We start from the raw sequence: 21,088 nt of genomic DNA on the forward strand, positions 1-21,088 counted from the left end.
GAAAACATGTAACAGCCCATTTTCTTCACGTTCTCCTTGATCAGAAGCCAGGCCTGTGCAGCCTACAGACACCAAAAAGATCTGGGCAGAGGATGAGGTGCCCGAGGGGTCAGAGTTTGAGGATATCTGGGATCCAAGACAACAGCCTGAGTAAGTGACCAAGGCATTCAAACTGTGGATTTCTATGGAATACAGAGGACACAATATGCTCCCTATCACACACAGTATCCTAGAAATGACTGCTGTCAACATTAGCTCCCAGCATTCAAAGCATTCTTATGACATTCTTCTGTCTATTGTGATCAGTTTATTTGAAATGGATTAGCATATCCATACCTGATTAATATCCGAAAGCCTTTTCTCTAATTTCCGAATACCACCTCCCTAAAATATGTAAAAGTCTTCTCCTTAATATCCAAAAATGTTCTCCCATATTCCCTGCTCTCTCCCTAGATATATTATATTATTCTTTCAGCCATTTTTCCAGTATCTTTTGGAATACTACCGTTGATTTAGCATGACCATTTGTTGCAAAGTATTCCCACCTATATGTTAACTCTGCATGAAACAAGTTTTTTCTAACCTCCCTCTTTCCACGTCGAGCTCGTGGCCTCTTGTCTTCGATTACTGGGATCCCCTTCACTAGGGCAGCCTTGTGTATTGAAAGAGTGAATGCTATAATTTGTGTATCTCTTGCACCTCGCTCTTTGTTTTAATGCACATCAGTGTTTGTGTGAGTTACTGGTTCCTGTTGTTTTTAGGTATGAGATTATGTTCAAACAGCGAGTTGGCACAGAGGATGTGTTTCTGGGGATGAGCAGAAAGGATGGATCCACGGCCTGCTGTGAAGACATGGTGGTGAGAAACTATCGCCAACATTATTGAGGCATTGATATTCATTTCACTAACAAATTACAATGGTTCAGCAACAGTGTCCGGGAATTTCCCATTCTGCCATCGGAATTTCTCCGGAAGTGTGGCACAAACCTCGGTAATGCAGTAAACGTAGTGTACGACAAAGTTGTGTTGGTGGAGAGACAGCGACACATAGAATCATAGAATATACAGCACAAAAGGAGGCCATTTGGTCCATCATGCCTGAGAATAGCTCTTTGAAAGAGCAATCCAATTAGTCACACACCCCTGCTCTTTCTCCATAGTCCTGCAAATTTCTCCTTTTCAAGTTTTTATCCAATTCTCTTTTGAAAGTCACCATTGAATCTGCTTCCACCACCCTTTCAGGCAGCGCATTCCAGATCATAACAACTCACTGAGTAAAAAAAATTCTCCTCATCTCCCCTCTGTTTTTTTTGCCGATTACCTTAAATCTGGTTCCTCTGGTTACCGACCCTCCTGCCACTGGAAGATTTCTCCTGATCTACTCTATCAAAACCCTTCCCTCTTCCTGTAGTCTTCAGCCTTGCAAAATTCAAGCTCGGCATCACCTAAATGACTACGTTCTTAGTGGTGTCCATGGTATCTTAATAAACCACCTATCGACTTACCAGGGAGATGTGATCGAACTCTCTCACCTTTGGGTTGAGGAGTCCAGCCCATTGCATGCTGTGTTACAGAGAGCCAGCATCACTACTCATATTGATTTCAGAAATTGATTTTGAACAATCCTGAGATTTGCACTCCATAGGTTTGGTCTATTCTTGCTGTGAATGTGCCAGTTAGCTTCTCAGCCTGCTGTAGGACATGTGGCTGTGTCAGTGGTTCTGTGACTCTTTGCCTATACAGACCAGAAGGGCTTAGGTTCACTCTTCACTGGGGCTGTGGTAGGAGTACGACCCGGTTTATGGAGGAGAAAACTCTACTCCTCAACGGGTATTGGAGAGACACAGACTCGCACCTTATCAAGCCTCTCAAAAATATTTCAAGTCACTTCACATAGCAGAATCCTGGCTGAAAGTGTGCACGTTTACCCTTCCTGATATGGGTGTGTTGAGGCCAGTTATAGCGTCCTTACTGATGTCCTGCCTGAGATCAACTAGCTAAGCACTGAATACTATTAACCCTGGTCTGTATGGCTGAATGCTGTAATCCACAAGGCTTTGGTGGGAGCCAGTTCTGTGTGTGTTTATTCCACTCTCACACGTTGTCAGGATCAGGAATTGCTCCAAACCAGGCAACAGGCTCACTCTTTAAACAGAAATATTACCAGTATACGAAAAGATGGACAGAGAAAGATCAGCTGCTCCATTGAGTCTGTCCCACCCAGCCATGTTGCAAATGAGCAGCCCAATACAGCCCGCCCACCAGCGGCCATCCGATCTCCTGGGACTGGCAACAAAACCCCAGCCAATGCAATTCTGGAAAACTCCTCTCCGAATCCCAAAGGTGCTCGAAAATGAGTTCCAGGAGATCACAGTGACTGAGGAACATCACCAAACATCCCCCTACCTCCTGTACACAATGACTGAGGAACATCACCAAACATCTCCCTACCTCTTGTACACAGTGACTGAGGAACATCACCAAACGTATAAGAACATAAGAAATAGGAGCAGGAGTAGGCCACATGGCCCCTCAAGCCTGCTCTACCATTCAATAAGATCATGGCTGATCTTTGACCTCAACTCCACTTTCCTACCCAATCCCCATATCCCTTGGTTCCCCTAGAGTCCAACAATATGTCTGTCTCAGCCTCGAAAGATTCAACGACTCAGTATCTATAGCCCTCTGGGGTAGAGAATTCCAAAAATTCACAACCCTCTGATTGAAGAAATTCCTCCTCATATCAGTGTTAAATTGCTGACTCCTTATCCTGGGACTATTCCCCCTAGTTCTGGACTCTCCAGCCATGGGAAACAACCTCTCAGCATCTACCCCGTCAAGCCCCCTGATAATCTTATATGTTTCAATGAGATCACCTCTCATTCTTCTAAAAGTATGTCTTTCCTTAGATAAGGAGACCAAAACTGTACACAGTACTCCAGGTGTGGTCTCACCAAAGCCCTGTACAATTGTAGTAAGACTTCCTTACTCTTGTACTCCAACCCTCTTGCAACAAAGGCCAACATGCCATTTGCCTTCCCAGTTGCTTGCTGTACCTGCATACTAACTTTTTGTGTTTCTTATACGAGGACACCTAAATCTCTCTGAACACCAACATTTAATAGTTTCTCACCATTTAAAAAATATTCTGTTTTTCTATTTTTCTTACTAAAGTGAATAGCTTCACGTTTCCCCACATTATATTCCATCTGCCACCTTCTTGCTCACTACTTAACCTGTCTATATCCCTTTGCAGACTCTTTGGCCCCGATATTAGCGGTGGGTAACCCGCCCAATAAAATCTGTGCGTTCCCCATGCAATTCCGGGTCAATTGGAGCCACTTAACGTGGCATCCGGGTTTGCCGTCTGAAAGCTGCACAGCGGATGGACTGCGCACCCGCATCACAGGCTGTCAGCTGGAGGAGCTCTCTTTAAAGGGGCAGTCCTCCAATGGCTGCTCCTGAAGCAAACATCCACACACCATAATGGAGCAGCACAGGGGAAAGGCTGCTCCCAGATTCAGCGATGCCTCACTCCAGGTGCTACTGGATGTGGTGAGGAGGAGGACGGATGTGTTCTACCTGGCGGACGGGAGGAAGTGGCCTGCCTCTCCCACCAGGTAGGCCCGGTTCGAGGTGGCAGAGGAGGTCACCAACAGCAGCAACATCTCCCACACCTGGATCCAGTGCAGGAAGTGCTTCAATGACCTAACTGGGTCAGCAAAAGTGAGTACACTTACTCATTCTCCGAAATAGTGTCTTCCACATCACCGCCCCCACCCCCCAGCTCATTCTGCGCTGCCAACACTACTCTATCACATCACTCCCCACACCCACTCAAAGCTCATCCTCAACTTATCTGCACTTCCTCACCTCCCCATTACTCACCCCACCACTACCACTCAACCCAATCCTCATACAATGTCATGGCTCTGTCTCATACTCATCCTCTGATGCATCTCTTTTACGGTCAGCCGCACCCAAACCAATGCATTCATCGGTTGGCCACGTCACCATCACTCACTCGCGTCTGTACTTTCTCCCCTTATAGGAGAAGAGAGCCCAGAATGCACGAGAGAGGGCGAGGACCGGGGGGGGGGGCCGCAACAGATAGTCATCCTCACAGATGTGGAGCAGGAGGCGCTGGAGCTCAGCCAAACCATCGAGTGCCTATCCGTTGGGGATGCCTAGACTGGCACCCTATAAACATCTGGTGACACAACTTTTAACATTCAGCACACACAATATGAATTGATGTTAACATGCCTCGCCATCTTCAGCACCTCAGTATGCTCATCGCAACATGACACATCTGTGATCATGCTTAATGTTACCTTCTGTTCTCTTACAGGGCATTCAGCGACCGCTGTAATGGCAGAGGGCGATGCCTCAGAGGATCTGCTGGCCTCTGAGGATGCACAGTCACATCTGAGCGAGTCATCCACCAGTGCAGATACACACACCTCGGTGGGTCCCAGTCCGCAGTTAGTTGGGGTCGCACATGGTGAGTTACCACACACATGTGAGCACAAGCAGACACTGGTGGCAGGGGCAGCTGCGGAGAGTCCGTGTCAGTGGGAGCATTCCTCTCCAGGCTCTGCTCAGCTGGACACAGATGCTGAACCCGGGGGGCCATCCTTTAAAAGGAGAATGATCGAGGGGCAGCAGCACATTTCGAGGTGCTGGAACAGGTGCCACACACACTCTCCACAATCGCGCAGAGGATGGAGGAGTCCAACTCCTGCATAAGTGGAATGGTGGTACAGGTACGAGAGAGAATCTTTGAGATACTGTCACGAGGACGTGAGGGCATCTCTGAGAAAGTGTCGCGGGTAAGTACGGGAATGTCTGCGATGGAGGGAAGGCTAGCCTCCATGGAGCTTCAAGCACGGCTCATAAATGAGTCCATTCAGGCTCTGATGATGGCCGTTCGGACTCGGGGTGAACAACATTCTGCCGCCTTAAACAGGCAGATACACTAGCACTGGCCTTACAAGGCTTCACACATGTCCTCCAACTGTCATCCAGCAGAGTGGTAGGAGTGATGTGGGCCTGGCCCAGGGGAGGGATGATAGCGAAAGGGGACATGGAAGTGGGGACGCCACTCAAAGCGCTCCCACGTCTCACCCGTTGCCCCCCTTTCAACCAGTACCCGCAATGCTGCCTCTTCTCCAGGTGGCTGAGTCTGCCCCAGCACAGGTGCAAGTGGAGCAGTCTTTGGAGGGGCCCTCACAGGCACCAAAACCCAGAGGGCGTAGGCCCAAAGCATCTAATCGGTCAGGGCATGAACAAGAGCAACCTGCCACTACCTCTGCTGCAGTCACAAGGGATGCACCATGTAGAAGTATTCGGAAGCGAAAGGTGAAGGTTTTGTAAGCACAAAGGGTATGCACAAGGGTGTTTGACGGTCGGTCATGTTTGCTTTTTGTTAAACTCACATTAAATATCATTATTGTCACCACTACTGCCACGTCTTGGCCATTCTTGACTGGCTTCTGTAATAAGGCCCTTTCATGAGGTTCACCATGAACGCCGACATTTGATGCCACCCATTGGGCCACTCTACAGTGGGCGTATGTGTAGTTGCAGGGAGGGGTGGGTGTTGGGTGGGGGCTGGTGTGGCCGCTGCTCGATCCAGGTGGTGAGGACTGGACTCTTCACACTTTCTGATCTTTGGAGAACCGTTCAGATGTGATTGACTCCCTGGCCTCACAAGCAGCCAGGTGAGCCGCTGTTCTGCCTGTGGGTTGCTCCTGCTCCTCCTCATCCTCCTCCTCCTGCTCCTCCTCATCATCCTCCTTCTCCTCCTCCTCAATGTGGATGGCGGATGTGGATGGGGCCTCCTCAAGCGGCACCCCTCTCTGTTGTGCCATGTTGTGCAGGGCACAACACACAACTATAATGCGTCCTACTCTGTCTTGTGCATATTGAAGCGTTCCCCCAGAACGATCAAGGCACCTGAAGTGCCTCTTGAGCAGCCCTATAGCATGCTCAATTGAAGACCTGATAGCGATGTGGCTGTCGTTATATCGATGCTGTTGCTCGGTGATGGGGTTTCTCAGAGGTGTCATGAGCCCCTTGTCCCCGAGGAGCCAGCCCTTGGTGCATGGAAGTGGGGCAGGATGTTGGACTCCGGGAGGATGAAGAAATCGTGGCAGCTGCCAGGGAATCTGGCGCACACGTGAAGGAATCTCTTGCGGTGGTCACAAACGAGCTGAGTGTTGATGGAGTGATAGCCCTTCCTGTTGATGAACAGTCCTGGCTCGTGTGGAGGTGCTCGTATTGCTATATGGGTGCAATCGATTACACCCTGCACCTGTGGGAAGCCAGCCACACAGTGGAATCCCACTGCCCTCTCCGTCTGGCTGAGGTCATTCATGGGGAAGTTGACGTAGTGCGAGGCCCTGCGAAACAAGCCATCGGTGACCTGCCTTATGCACTTGTGTGCAGACGACTGAGAGACCCCGGCGATGTTCCCGGTGGCACCCTGGAATGATCCGGAGGCGATGAAGTTGAGGGCAATAGTGATTTTGACAGCGACAGGTAAGAGGATGCTGCTTGGCCCAGCCGGGAGCAGCTCGGCATGAAGGAGACTGCAGATGTCTGCGACTACCTGGCGACTGACTCTGCGCCTCCTGTACACAGTGACTGAGGTACATCACCAAACGTCCTCTTACCTCCTGTACACAGTGACTGAGGTACATCACCAAACGTCCTCCCTCCTCCTGTACACAGTGACTGAGGAACATCACCAAACGTCCTCTTACCTCCTGTACACATGGTATCAGCCTCTCCCAGAAACTCCTCCAGCTCCCTTATGAACGTTTGCAGTGAATCAGCTTGCTGACGTCTATCCTAGTTTTACGCTTACGCAGCTTGTACACATATCCCCTCGTCCTCCCTAACTAATCTAATTCAAATAATCTGTCCACTTGTACACAGTCTAACCCCTTCATCATTTTAAATACTTCAATCAAGTTCCAAAGAATTGGCAAGAATAACAACTTGCTTTTCTATAGTGCTTTTAACAGAATAAACCGTCCCAAGGTGCTTCACAAGAGCAATATCAGACAAAAAATGACACCGGACCACATAAGGAGATATTCGGACAGGTGACCAAAAGCTTGGCCAAAGAGGTAGGTTTTATAGAGTGTCTCAAAGGAGGAGAGAGAGGTAGAGATACAGAGAGGTTTAGGCCTGGATGGCTGAAGGCACGGCCGCTAATGTTAGGGTGAAGGAAGTGGGGGATTCACAAGAGGCCAGAACTGGAGGAACTCAGAGATCTCGGAGGGTTGTAGGGCTGGAGGAGGTTACAGAGAAAGGGAAGGGCGAGGCCATGGAGGGATTTGAAAACATGGATGAGAATTTTAAAATCGAGGTGTTAGTGGACTGGGAGCCAATGTAGGTCAGCGAGCACAGGGGTGATGGGTGAAAGGAATAGACAGATAGAAACAAAAAATGCTAAGATTATATATATATATATCCATAAAAAAAATATAAATATACTGATGGTAGCTTTTGGTTAATATTTGGAAAACTATTTTTCAGATAAAAATCAAGCTGCCAGACTGCAAAACAGCAGACCTCACTCTCGACATTAAAGACCGCTTTCTGGCTCTTCGATCACCAGACTAGTAAGTGAGAGACTTTGCTGAAGTGAGGTGATGGGGACAGACCTATCTTCCAGTGTGTGTCAGGGCCGGGGACGGGGAGGCACGGGCCATCACTGCTCCGTCAGCTTGGACTGAGGGCTGGAAAGTCTCTGCTCTTTATAAGGGGCCCTAATTTGGCCAATCTTCACCTAGTTCCTTGTGAGTGCATTACAACATTTAGCACATTGAGGCACAAAGTTCTCCATTTAACGTGAGAATGTTTGGTTGGAAAGCGGATAAATTTGCACTGGTACAGTAGAGCTGCTGTTTGTTAATCTGCATTGATGGGGATCTGGATGACAGTCATTTAGCACAATTAACCCCATTACGTCTGTTTAAACCATGTTCAGAGCGGGGGGCTGACAGTGAAAGCTCTGCCGAGCCTCACTCTCCACTGCCAAAACCAACATTACTACAGGACATCCTGGAGTCAAAACTGAACTCACAGCTTTTTTTATCCACAACCAACCGTCCCTTTAAACTCCTCTCTCCTGCCGCCTACACCCTCACCTCCAATAACAAGTGCATGGATTTCTGTCTCACCAAGCAGCTACCTCTGCTGCTTCCCCTCCTTCTCTTTGCCCACCTAGACAAATCTCCCCCAGGTTTCTTTCCCACAGTATCCCTGAAACCCTGTAGTTCTCCAGTTTCTCTCATCTGCCTCAAGCTGTCATATATCTTGACCTTATCTTGTCCATGTGACCCACCTCCTGCTTCCTCGACCCCAATTCCACTAAACTGCTGACCACCTACCTTCCCTTCCTGGCCGCCATGTTAGCTGATATTGTTAACTGTTCCCTCTCCTGTCCCCCTCCCCTACAAATCTGCCATCATCACCCTCCTCCTCAAAAAACCCACCATTGATCCCTCTGTCCTTGCAAACTACCGCCCCATCTCCAACCTCCCTTTCCTCTCCAAATTCCTTGAACGTGTTGTCGCCTCCCAAAACCGTGCCCATCTTTCCCGCAACTCCATTTTTGAAGAAGCTCACCAATCAGGTTTCCACCTCTGCCTCAGCACTGAAACAGCCCTTATCAAAGTCACAAACAATGGGCTCAATTTTAAAATCAAATTGCGGGTGCGTTGGGGAGGGGGGGAAAATGGTGAAAATCCCGAGGGCGGGGAAGCCGGCCCCAACCTGCCGACTTCCGGGTTTCCCACAGACGTGCCTGTGTGGCAACTTCCCGAATCCGGAAGTCCCGCCGGTAATTAAAGCCGATGGGATGATAGTTAAAGAACCAAATGTACCTCATTGAGATACTTAAGGTACTTGATTTCTGATGTAGTCGTTAGTTAAAATGATTTTAAACTTACCTGGGCCGCTTTCTCATGGCTTCCGATTCACACCTGGTGAAATCAGGGCCGGATCAGGAAAAAATAAACAAAATAAATTAAATAAAAAACCATTGCACAAAGTTAAAAAACAAAATAAACCTACCTTTCCACCGATGTGACCTGCTCCGACGTCCGATGTCTCCCTCTCCGATCTCCCCTTCTCCCCCCCTCAATGTCTCCCTCTCCGATATCCTCCACCCCGATCTCCCCCTCTCCCTCGATCTTCAGCGTCCTCCACTCTCTATTCCAGAGCCGGATGACGTCTGTCTCTCTCTTTTTCTCTCCCCACCCCCCCCCTAGCGTTGTCGCTTCTGTCGGCAAAACCCAGAAATAACTTTAATCACCATCAATTACATCGCGATTGCATCGGAAAAGATAAGTTTTTTCTTTACTCGAGTTTGCCACGCGCACCTTCACCCCACTCCCCTTCCCCCCCGCCACCATTTCAAAATTGAGCCCAATGTCTCTGTGACTATGGTGCACTTTTCTTTCTCCTTGTCCTTAAGCTCTCTACAGCCTTTGACATGTTTGACATTGTAATCGTCATCCAACACCTTTCCTCCGTTGTGCAACTAGAGGGGACTGCCCACACAGTCCCACTCTTACCCATTCGATCTTCAGCAGCAGCTTCTCTTTTCACCCTTGCATTGTGAGGTCTGGAGTCCTCAAAGATCTGTCCTTGGCTCCTTCTCCTGCTCATCTACATGCTGCCTCTTAGTGACATCATCCATAACACGTCGAAGTTGCAACACGGAAACAGGCCATTCGGCCCAACCAGTCCTTGTCTGTGTTTACCCTCCATACAAGCAAATAGTTCGAATCACGTTTACCCACCCTGTTCCTTCATCCACCTATCCCACCTAATCTTGAATGTTGACATCATTGCTGCCTCAACCACTCACCCTGGAAGTGAATTCTACAGCCTCACAACTCTGTATGTTAGAGAGATTTTTTTCCTGCCCTCTGTTCTAATTCTGGTACATTTAATTTGTGTCTATGGTCCCTCATTCTAGACCCCTCAACGACTGGAAACAGTAGCAGATGGCATCTGCTTCCACATGTACGCTGACGACGCCCAGTTCTCTCTCTACCCCTCCACTGCCTCTGTGCTGTCATGCTGCTTGTCCGATATGCAGTCCTGGATGACCCATAGTATCCTCCAACTAAACAAGGGGAAGGCCAAAGACGATGCCTTCAGACCCCTCCACAAACTCCGTTCCCCCGCCACTGATTCTATCCCCTACCCAACCATCGTCTCAGGCTGAAACGACCTGTTCAAGACCTCAACGTCCTGTTGAGCCCTGAGTTGAGCTACTATCACCTATATCCACTCCATCACAAATACTCCTATTTCCACCTCTGTAACATCGCCCGTCTCCACCCCTGGCACAGCCTATCTGCCCCTTAATCCATCTTTCCTGCCCTTGTCCTCTCCAGACTTGACTATTCAAATATTCTCCTGGCCAGCCTCCCATCCTCCACCATTCATAAACTTCAGCTCATCCGAAACCCTACTGCTTGGATCTTTTCTTCCGCCAAGGCCTGCTCACCCATCACCCCGAGTGAGGCCTGCGATCGGCGATCGCAGAAAGTGAGGCCTGCAATACGCAGGCTGCATGTTTATGAAACTGTAATACGCAGGCTGCATGTTTATGAAACTGTAATACGCAGGCTGCATGTTTATGAAACTGTAATACGCAGGCTGCATGTTTATGAAACTGTAATACGCAGGCTGCATGTTTATGAAACTGTAATACGCAGGCTGCATGTTTATGAAACTCTAATACGCAGGCTGCATGTTTATGAAACGCTAATACGCAGGCTGCATGTTTATGAAACTGTAATACGCAGGCTGCATGTTTATGAAACTGTAATACGCAGGCTGCATGTTTATGAAACTGTAATACGCAGGCTGCATGTTTATGAAACTGTAATACGCAGGCTGCATGTTTATGAAACTGTAATACGCAGGCTGCATGTTTATGAAACTGTAATACGCAGGCTGCATGTTTATGAAACTGTAATACGCAGGCTGCATGTTTATGAAACTGTAATACGCAGGCTGCATGTTTATGAAACTAATACGCAGGCTGCATGTTTATGAAACTGTAATACGCAGGCTGCATGTTTATGAAACTGTAATACGCAGGCTGCATGTTTATGAAACTGTAATACGCAGGCTGCATGTTTATGAAACTGTAATACGCAGGCTGCATGTTTATGAAACTGTAATACGCAGGCTGCATGTTTATGAAACTGTAATACGCAGGCTGCATGTTTATGAAACTGTAATACGCAGGCTGCATGTTTATGAAACTGTAATACGCAGGCTGCATGTTTATGAAACTGTAATACGCAGAGTGCGGGCTCGATTTTCGAGTGAAGTAGTGGGGGGAGGGCTCCAAAAATCACGGAAATCCCCAGCGGGTTCGGAACCCGGCTCCAACCTGCAGACTTCCGGGTTCCCCACTGATGCGTCTGGATGCACGTGGGCCTCATGAATGCGGCAATTAATGCCGGCGGGACGATAGTTAATAGACTTATTTAGATACTTGAAGTACTTAATTTTGTTCACATTAAGGCAGGGATCCGATTTTTAAAAATCCTCAGCATGTTTCCTGTGCTGTGGGCAACACTGCATGTTCTACCAGAGGTGTTTCAGCCAGCAGCCAGTGGGACATTCAAATGCTTGTTTGACAGATGGGGAGAAAAGGTCACTTATTGCTGCAGGCCACTCAGTTCTTTCACACCAACTTTTGGCTGCGAGATCTTTGTGTTTTCACTGAAAATTCTTTGTTTCCACTCACAATTCTTCTGTTCACACATATTTAACAACTTTTCGGACCCCCTCAAAATCACACCATCAGGATGTGGGGTGCCGTGGCTGCATTGACCACTACATCTGAGGACGAGCAACATCACCAGCCTCGCCAGGCACAGCGTGCACCTCCGCCACTTGCAGCTCCACAACACAGTGCTGCGCCACAGGCACCTGCACAAGAGCACGGAGGGCAACAACAGAGGGAGTGATGTAGCAGGAGGCACTACCCTCGCAACAAGGTCTACAGACCGAGGCTCAGCTTCCTGGAGGAGCAGTGCATATGCCAGATGGTCGCAGACATCTGCAGCCTCCTTCATGCCGAGCTGTTCCCGGCTGGGCCGAGCAGCATTTCCTTACCTGTCGCTGTCAAAGTCACCACTGTCCTCAACTTCTTTGCCTCCGGATCATTCCAGGGTGCCACCGGGAACAACGCTGGGTTCTCTCAGTCGTCTGCACACAAGTGCATAAGGTAGGTCACCGACGGCTTGTTTCGCAGGGCTTCACACTTCGTCAACTTCCCCATGGACGATCTCAGCCAGACGGAGAGGACAGTGGGATTCCACACTGTGGCTGGCTTCCCACGGGTGTAATCGATTGCACCCATATAGCAATACGAGCATCTCCACACAAGCCAGGACTGTTCATCAACAGAAAGGGCTATCACTCCATCAACACTCAGCTCGTTTGTGACCACCACAAAAGATTCCTTCACGTGTGCACCTGATTCCCTGGCACCTGTCACGATTTCTTCATTCTGAAGGATTCCAACATCCCGCCCCTGTTCCACGCACCGAACACTCTTAAGGGCTGGCTCCTTGGGGACAAGGGATACCCCCTGCACATGTGGCTCATGACACCTCTGAGGAACCCCATCACCAAGCAGCAGCTTCAATATAACAACAGCCACATCGCTACTAGGTCTACGATTGAGCATACTATAGAGCTGCTCAAGATGCGATTTAGATGCCTTGATCGTTCTGGGGGAGCGCTTCAATACACACCAGACCGAGTGGGACGCACAATAGGGAGGGGTGCTGCTTGAGGAGCCCCGTCCACATCTGCCACCCACATGGAGGAGGAGGAGGAACCCATGGGCAGAGGAGCAGCTCACCTGGCTGCTCGTGAGGCCAGGGAGTCACTGATATGTGAACGGTTCTCCAAACATCAGAAAGTGTGAAGAGTCCAGTCCTCACACCACCTGGAAAGAGCAGCGCCCACACCAGACCGCACCCACCCCCCCCAACTCCTCCCTACTCAAAACAGTCCTGCAACTACACATACACCCACTGTCGAGTGACCCAATGGGTGGCATCAAGTGTGGCCGTTCACGGTGAACCTCGTGAAAGGGCCCTACCACAAAAGCCAGTCAAGAATGGGCAAGACGTGGCAGTAGTGGTGACAATAATAATATTTAATGTGACTTTAACAAAAAGCAAATATAAATGAAAAACATGACCAACCGTCAAACACCCTTGTGCGTCCCCTTTGTGATCACAAAACCTTCACCTTTCTCTTCCTACCACTTCTACGTGGTGCATCCCCTGTGGCTGCAGCAGAGGTAGTGGCAGGTTGCTCATGTTCATGCCCTGACCGATTAAATGCTTTGGGCCGACGCCCTCTGGGCTTTGGAGCCCGTGAGGGCCCCTCCAAAGACTGCGCCACCTGCATCTGTGCTGGGGCAGACTCGGCCACCTGGAGAGGAGGCAGCATTGCGGGTACTGGTTGAGAGGGGGGCAATGGGTGAGACGTGGGAGTGCTTTGCGTGGCATCCCCACTTCCATGTCCCCTTTCGCCATCATCCCTCCCCTGGGCCAGGCCCACATCACTCCTACCACTCTGCTGGAGAACAGTGTGGTGGACATGTGTGAAGCCTTGTAAGGCCATTGCTAGTGTATCTGCCTGTCCGTTTAAGGCGGCAGAATGTTGTTCACCCTGAGTCCAAACGGCCGTTGTCAGGGCCTGAATGGACTCATTTGAGAGCCATGCTTGAAGCTCAACGGAGGCTCGCCTTCTCTCCAGCACAGACATTCCCGCAGTTACCTGCGACACTATCTGAGAGTTGCTCATGTTCCTTTGAGAGTATCTCAGAGATTCCCTCCCGTATCTGTGCCATCATTCCACTCATGCAGGAGTTGGACTCCTCTGTCCTCTGCACGATTGTGGAGAGTGCGTGAGGCACCTGTTCCAGCACCTCGCAAATGTGCTGCTGCCCCTCAATCGTTCTCCTTTTAAAGGATGGCCCCCAGGGTTCAGCATCTGCGTTCAGCTGAGTAGAGCCTGGAGAGGAGTGCTCCCACCGACACGGACTCTCCACAGCTGCCCCTGCCACCGGTGTCTGCTTATACTCACTTGAGTGTGGTGACTCACCAGGTGCCAACCCAACTAATTGAGTACTAGAACCCACCGAGGTGTGAGTATCTGTGCTGGTGAATGGCTCACTAAGATGTGACGGTGCACCCCCAGAGGCCGGTAGGTCCTCAGAGGAATTGCCCTCTGCCGTCACTGCGGTCGCTGAAGGCCCTGTAAGAGAACAGAAGGCAATATTAAGCATCATCACAGATGTGTCATGTTGCGATGAGCATACCGAGGTGTTGAAGATGGCAAGGCATGTTAACATCAATTCATATTGTGTGTGCTGAATGTTAAAATTGTGACACGAGACATTTGTGGGGTGCCAGTCTCGCCGTCCCCAACGGACAGGCACTTGAGGGTTCGGCTCAGCTCCAGCGCCTCCTGCTCGGCGTCTGTGAGGACCACTACTTGTTGCACCACCCCACCCCCCCACGCCAGTCCTTGCCCTCTCCCGTGCATTTTGAGCTCCCTTCTGGTAGAAGAGGACAAAGAACAGGTGCGTGAGTGAGTGACGGTGAAGTGGCCAATGGATAAACACATTGGTTTGGGTGAGGCTGACCGTGAAAGTGTTGCATCAGAGGGTGAGTATGAGACAGAGCCATGACATTGTATGAGGATTGGGTTGAGTGGTAGTGGTGGGGTGAGTAATGGGGAGGTGAGGAAGTGTTGAGGAAGTGCAGGTAAGTTGAGGATGAGCTTTCAGTGGGTGTGAGGAGTGATGTGATAGAGTAGTGTTGGCAGTGCAGAATGAGTTGGGGGGTGGGGGCGGTGATGTGGAAGACACTATTTCGGAGAATGAGTAAGTGTACTCACTTTGGCTGACCTAGTTCGGTCATTGAAGCACTTCCTGCACTGGATCCAGGTGCAGGAGATGTTGCTGCTGCTGGTGACCACCTCTGCCACCTCGAACCAGGCCTTCTTGGTGGGAGAGGCAGGCCACTTCCTCCCGTCCACCGGGTAAAACGCATCCCTCCTCCTCCTCACCCCTTCCAGTAACACCTGGAGTGAGGCATCATTGAACCATGGAGCAGCCTGTCCCCGTGCTTCTCCATTGCGGTGTGTGGGTGTTTGCTGCAGCAAACGCCTTTGGAGCAATTGGCCTTTAAATAGAGCTCCTCCAGCTGATAGCCTGTGATGCAAGTGGGCAATCCACCCGCTGCACAGTGTAAGATTCTCAAAATTCACAGATCCCCCAAAAACTCGGAGGAAAGAAAAGGACTTTGGACTCTGTTCTAACCATTTCAGGGTGATGAAATATTGGGCCGACTCACACACGCGCGGCACCAGGAAGCATCAACCAGGGAAAAGTACTTTTCGAGGAATCCACGTCCTTTAAGGGACTCGCTTCCTCATAGGGGCGACTGTAAGAATTCTGGGAATTCACCTTTTCCCTGAGTATGGTCATTGACTAAAATCCTAAGATGGAAGGATAGGTGAGAGGTCACCAGACGAATCAACAACACACACAGTGGAATGTGGGAGAATTACTGCTTCAGACATGTCTCTGTTTTAATGCAAAACCTACAGCAGGTGGTCAACACTCAGCACTAATTCAAAAGGCAGTCGGCCATTGAAAGAGGCAACTGCTCCAGACATGGTGGGGCCATGTCTTTGTTTTAAAGCAAAACTGATCAACACCTAGGATGTTGGGTACAAAAGGGAGCCTGTATACCAGGTGATCAGCAAATCGGAATTAACAATAATCCATCGGGAGAAGCAATTGCAACATGATGAGGGACCATCAAAAGCCATCAAAGATTCTTAAGGACTTTGTAAGAACTGTTTAAACAGACATGAAGTGCCTTTTTTTTTTAAGTGATGAAGACCATTGTAAGAGAGGGATATAGAAGTTCAAACTCGAAACCTCTCTCTCTCTCTCTCTCTGACTTGCTGGCTCTGGTGTTCTGCTTCTCTTGTTCTGCCTGTCTCTGGAAGTAGAGCAGCTTCCAGCAAAACCAACGGACCCTACATGAGAGAACCGGTCAGCCAGACCTGCAAGTGCAAAGCAGTTCAGTTCAGCTAGGAGTTCGACAGCTCGGGAGACGACAGTTCAACAAGGCGAGGGGGCAACAGGAAAGCAGTTCGACAGGGAAGGTCAGCAGCTCTAGAAGCAGGCCGACACACAAGAAGAAACCAGAGCAACAGCCCCAGCGACCATCAAACACCTCATGGCAACAAGGGCCTTACGAAACAACCAACCGAATATTACCACCAACCAACCGGGTAATATTGGCCACCGCGACCAAAGAAAACCAACTCGGGAGAAAACCGAAGATCCGCAAAGTTTCCACTCTACAATCTATTTCTGACTTACCTCTGGGTGAATTATTGTCAAGGATTCGTTTGGTGAGCATTATCTCTGGTCCTTTAGAGTCCAACTTAGCTGGTAAAGTGGGATTGGGAGGGGTGAGGCATCTTTCCACTGTAATTTCCCTCGCGTGTACCGAAGTGTTCCCCATTTTATTAGAGTGTTAAGATTGTTGTGTTGTATTTCCTCTCTTGAATAAAGGTCAAAGTTCTTGCACCAAAACCAGTTGTCTGCTGCACTTTGTCACAACCCCCAAATAAGTCCAAGGTCTAGAACCCAGGGAGTGGGAGCGATTTGAACCGCTCAGAAGTCAGAGGTGAAGCTGACACACACCACCACACAACAGCGTTCGGACGGCAAACCCGCATGCCATGTTAAGCGGCACCAACTGAATTGCGATTGCATTGGTAACGGACATTTTTTATTGGTCGGGTTACCCACGAGCCCATTCACCCCCCGCCCCCCCCCCCCACTGCCATCCCGCCTCCATTCTAATATCAGGGCCACAGTCTTTGTATTAGTTTTATAAACCTGCAGTCTGTTTATTATGGATTTACAAACCTACTGAATGTGTATTACAGTTTTATAAACCTAGTCTGTGTATTACGGTTTCATAAGACTACAGTTTGTGTGTTACACTTTTTTAAACCTACAGTCTGTGTATTACAGTTTTATAAACCTTCCGTGTGTTTATTAGTTTTATAAACCTACAGTCTGTATATTACAGTTTCATAAACCTGCCATCTGTTTATTAGTTTTATAAACCTACAAACTGTGTATTACAGTTTTATAAACATGCAGTCTGTTTATTACAGTTTAATAAACCTGCTGTCCATGTATTCCAGTTTTATAAACCAAAAATCTTTGTATTACTGTTTGAAAAATGTACAGGGCACAATTTTGCAGGGAAGTAGCGGGTGCGTGGGGGCAGGGGGCTCCGAAAATCATGGAAATCTGGAGCAGGTTCAGAACCTGGCTCCAACCCGCAGACTTCCAGGTTCCCCACTGACGCGTCTGGGTGCGCGAGCATTTCCTGAATGCAGAAGTCCCACCGGCAATTAAAGCCAGCGGGATGATACTTATGACACTTACTTAGATGCTTAAAGTACTTTATTCTTTATGCTTAAGTACTTTATGCTTAAAGTTTTTTATTCGTTCATGGAATGTGGGCGTCACTGGCGAGGCCAGCATTTATTGCCCATCCCTAATTGCCCTTGAGAAGGTGGTGATGAGCCGCCGCCTTGAACCGCTTTAGTCCATGTGGTGAAGGTTCTCCCACAGTGCTGTTAGGAAGGGAGTTCCAGGATTTTGACCCAGCGACGATGATGGAACGGCGATATATTTCCAAGTCGGGATGGTGTGTGACTTGGAGGGGAACGTGCAGGTGGTGTTGTTCCCATGTGCCTGCTGCTCTTGTCCTTCTAGGTGGTAGAGGTCGCGGGTTTGGGAGGTGCTGTCGAAGAAGCCTTGGCGAGTTGCTGCAGTGCATCCTGTGGATGGTACACACTGCAGCCACTGTGTGCCGGTGGTGAAGGGAGTGAATGTTTAGGGTGGTGGATGGGATGCCAGTCAAGTGGGCTGCTTTGTCCTGGATGGTGTCAAGCTGCTTGAGTGTTGTTGGAGCTGCACTCATCCAGGCAAGTGGAGAGTGTTCCATCACACTCCTGACTTGTGCCTTGTAGATGGTGGAAAGGCTTTGGGGAGTCAGGAGGTGAGTCACTCGCCGCAGAATACCCAGCCTCTGACCTGCTCTTGTAGCCACAGTATTTATATGGCTGGTCAGTTAAGTTTCTGGTCAATGGTGACCCCCAGGATGTTGATGATGGGGGATTCGGTGATGGTAATGCCGTTGAATGTCAAGGGGAGGTGGTTAGACTCTCTCTTGTTGGAGATGGTCATTGCCTGGCACTTGTCTGGCGCGAATGTTACTTGCCACTTATCAGCTCAAGACTGGATGTTGTCCAGGTCTTGCTGCATGAGGGCTCGGAATGCTTCATTATCTGAAGGGTTGCAAATGGAATTGGCCACTGTGCAATCATCAGCGAACATCCCCATTTCTGACCTTTATGATGGTGGGAAGGTCATTGATGAAGCAGCTGAAAATGGTTGGGCCTAGGACACTGCCTTGAGGAACTCCTGCAGCAATGTCCTGGGGCTGAGATGATTGGCCTCCAACAACCACTACCATCTTCCTTTGTGCTAGGTATGACTCCAGCCACTGGAGAGTTTTCCCCCTGATTCCCATTGTCTTCAATTTTACTAGGGCTCCTTGGTGCCACACTCGGTCAAATGCTGCCTTGATATCAAGGGCAGATCACTCTCACCTCACCTCTGGAATTCAGCTTTTTTGTCCATGTTTGGACCAAGGCTGTAATGAGGTCTGGAGCCGAGTGGTCCTGGCGGAACCCAAACTGAGCATCGGTGAGCAGGTTATTGGTGAGTAAGTGCCGCTTGATAGCACTGTCGACGACACCTTCCATCACTTTGCTGATGATTGAGAGTGGACTGATGGGGCTGGTAATTGGCCGGATTGGATTTGTCCTGCTTTTTGTGGACAGGACATGCCTGGACAATTTTCCACATTGTCGGGTAGATGCCAGTGTTGTAGCTGTACTGGAACAGCTTGGATAGAGGCGTAGCTAGTTCTGGAGCAGAAGTCTTTAGCACTACAGCCAGGATGTTGTCAGGGCCCAAAGCCTTTACTGTATCCAGTGCACTAAGCTGCTTCTTGATATCACGTGGAGTGAATCGAATTGGCTGAAGACTTGCTTCTGTGATAGTGAGGATATCAGGAGGAGGCCGAGATGGATCATCCACTCGGCACTTCTGGCTGAAGGTGGTTGCAAACGCATCAGCCTTTTGCACTCACGTGCTGGACTTTGCCATCATTGAGGATGGGGATGTTCGCGGAGCCTCCTCCTCCTGTTAGTTGTTTAATTGTCCACCGCCGGATGTGGCAGGACTGCAGAGCTTTCATCTGATCTGTTGGTTGTAGAATTGCTTAGCTCTGTCTATAGCATGTTGCTTCTGCTGTTTAGCACGCACGTAGTCCTGTGTTGTAATTTCACCAGGTTGGCACCTCATTTTTAGGTACGCCTGGTGCTGCTCCTGGCATGCTCTTCTACACTCCTCATTGAGCCAGGGTTGATCCCCTGGCTTGTTGATGGTAGAGTGAGAAATATGCTGGGCCATGAGGTTGCAGATTGTGCTAGAATACAATTCCGCTGCTGATGGCCCACAGCGCCTCATGGATGCCCAGTTTTGAGCTGTTCTGAATCTATCCCATTTAGCTTGGTGGTAGTGCCACACACCACGTTGGATGATGCCCTCAGACAGAACTTCGTCTCCACGAGGACTGTGCGATGGTCACTCCTACCAATACTGTCATGGACAGATGCGTCTGCGACATGTGGATTAGTGAGGACGAGGCTCGCTCACCACCTGCCGCAGGCCCAGTCTGGCAGCTATGTCCTTCAGGACTCAGCCAACTCGGTCTGTAGTGGTGCTACCGAGCCACACTTGGTGATGGACATTGAAGTCCCCCACCCAGAGTACATTCTGTGCCCTTGCTACCCTCAGTGGTGCTCAACATGGAGGAGGACTGATTCATCAGCTGAGGGAGGGCGGGAGGAGGCTTCCTTGCACATGTTTGATCTGATGCCATGAGATTTCATGGGGTCCAGAGTCAATGTTGAGGATTTTCAGGGCTTCTCCGTCCTGACTGTATATCACTGTGCTGCCACCTCTGGTCGGTCTGTCAGGACATAGCCAGGGATGGTGCTGGACGAGTCTGGGACTCTTGACTGAAAGGTTTGATTCTGTCAGGCTGTTGCTTGACTAGTCTGTGGGACAGTTCTCCCAATTTTGGCACAAGTCCCCAGTGAGGAGGACTTTGCAGGGTCGACTGGGCTTGGTTTGCCTTTGTCGTGTCTGGTGCCTAATGGTCTGATGCAGGGTGGTCTGTCCGGTATTATTTTTATTGTGACTGTCTGTAGCAGGATTTTACAACTGAGTGGCTTGCTCGGCCATTTCACAGGGCAGTTAGGAATCAACCACATTGCTGTGGGTCTGGAGTCACATATAGGCCAGACCGGGTAAGGACGGCAGGTTTCCTTCCCTCAAGGGGATTAATGAACCAGATGGGTTTTTAATGGCCACCATTGTTGATACTAGTTTTTCTTTAATTCCAGATTTTATTTAATTGAATTTAAATTTCTCAGCTGCCGTGGCAGAGATTTGAATGCATGACTCCGGATTATTAGACCGGGCCTCTGGATTATTAGTCTAGTAACATAACCACTATGCTACCGTACCCTGTAGTTAATTTTGTCCATATTAAGGCAGGGATCCGATTTTGAAATATCCTCAGCATGTTTCCTGTGCTGTGGGCAACACTGCATGTTCTCCCGGAGGTGTTTCAGCCGGCAGCCAGTGGGACATTGAAATGCTTGTTTCACAGATGGGGAGTAAAGGTCACTTATTGCTGCAGGCCACTCAGTTCTTTCACACCAACTTTTGGCTGCGAGATCTTTGTGTTTTCACTGAAAATTCTTACTTTCCACTCACAATTCTTCTGTTCACACATATTTAACAACTTTTCGGACCCCCTCAAAATCACAC

At 49.3% G+C, this 21,088-nt stretch overlaps 1 protein-coding gene across 2 annotated transcripts in view; it reads left to right on the forward strand.

Annotated features, from left to right (window-relative positions):
* dnaaf6 (dynein axonemal assembly factor 6) overlaps positions 1–21,088 on the forward strand; it is a 67,419-nt gene that overhangs the window by 38,063 nt on the left and 8,268 nt on the right. Inside the window, exons 4-6 of one of the 2 annotated variants that reach the window (XM_067977572.1) lie at positions 45–150; positions 762–858; positions 7,549–7,634. In XM_067977572.1, the coding sequence (XP_067833673.1) occupies positions 45–150; positions 762–858; positions 7,549–7,634 (289 nt within the window). The remainder of the gene's footprint in view (positions 1–44; positions 151–761; positions 859–7,548; positions 7,635–21,088) is intronic. The other variant, XM_067977573.1, reaches the window with a different exon arrangement.

Source organism: Heptranchias perlo, unplaced genomic scaffold, assembly GCF_035084215.1.
Source record: "Heptranchias perlo isolate sHepPer1 unplaced genomic scaffold, sHepPer1.hap1 HAP1_SCAFFOLD_161, whole genome shotgun sequence".
NCBI lineage: Eukaryota > Metazoa > Chordata > Chondrichthyes > Hexanchiformes > Hexanchidae > Heptranchias > Heptranchias perlo.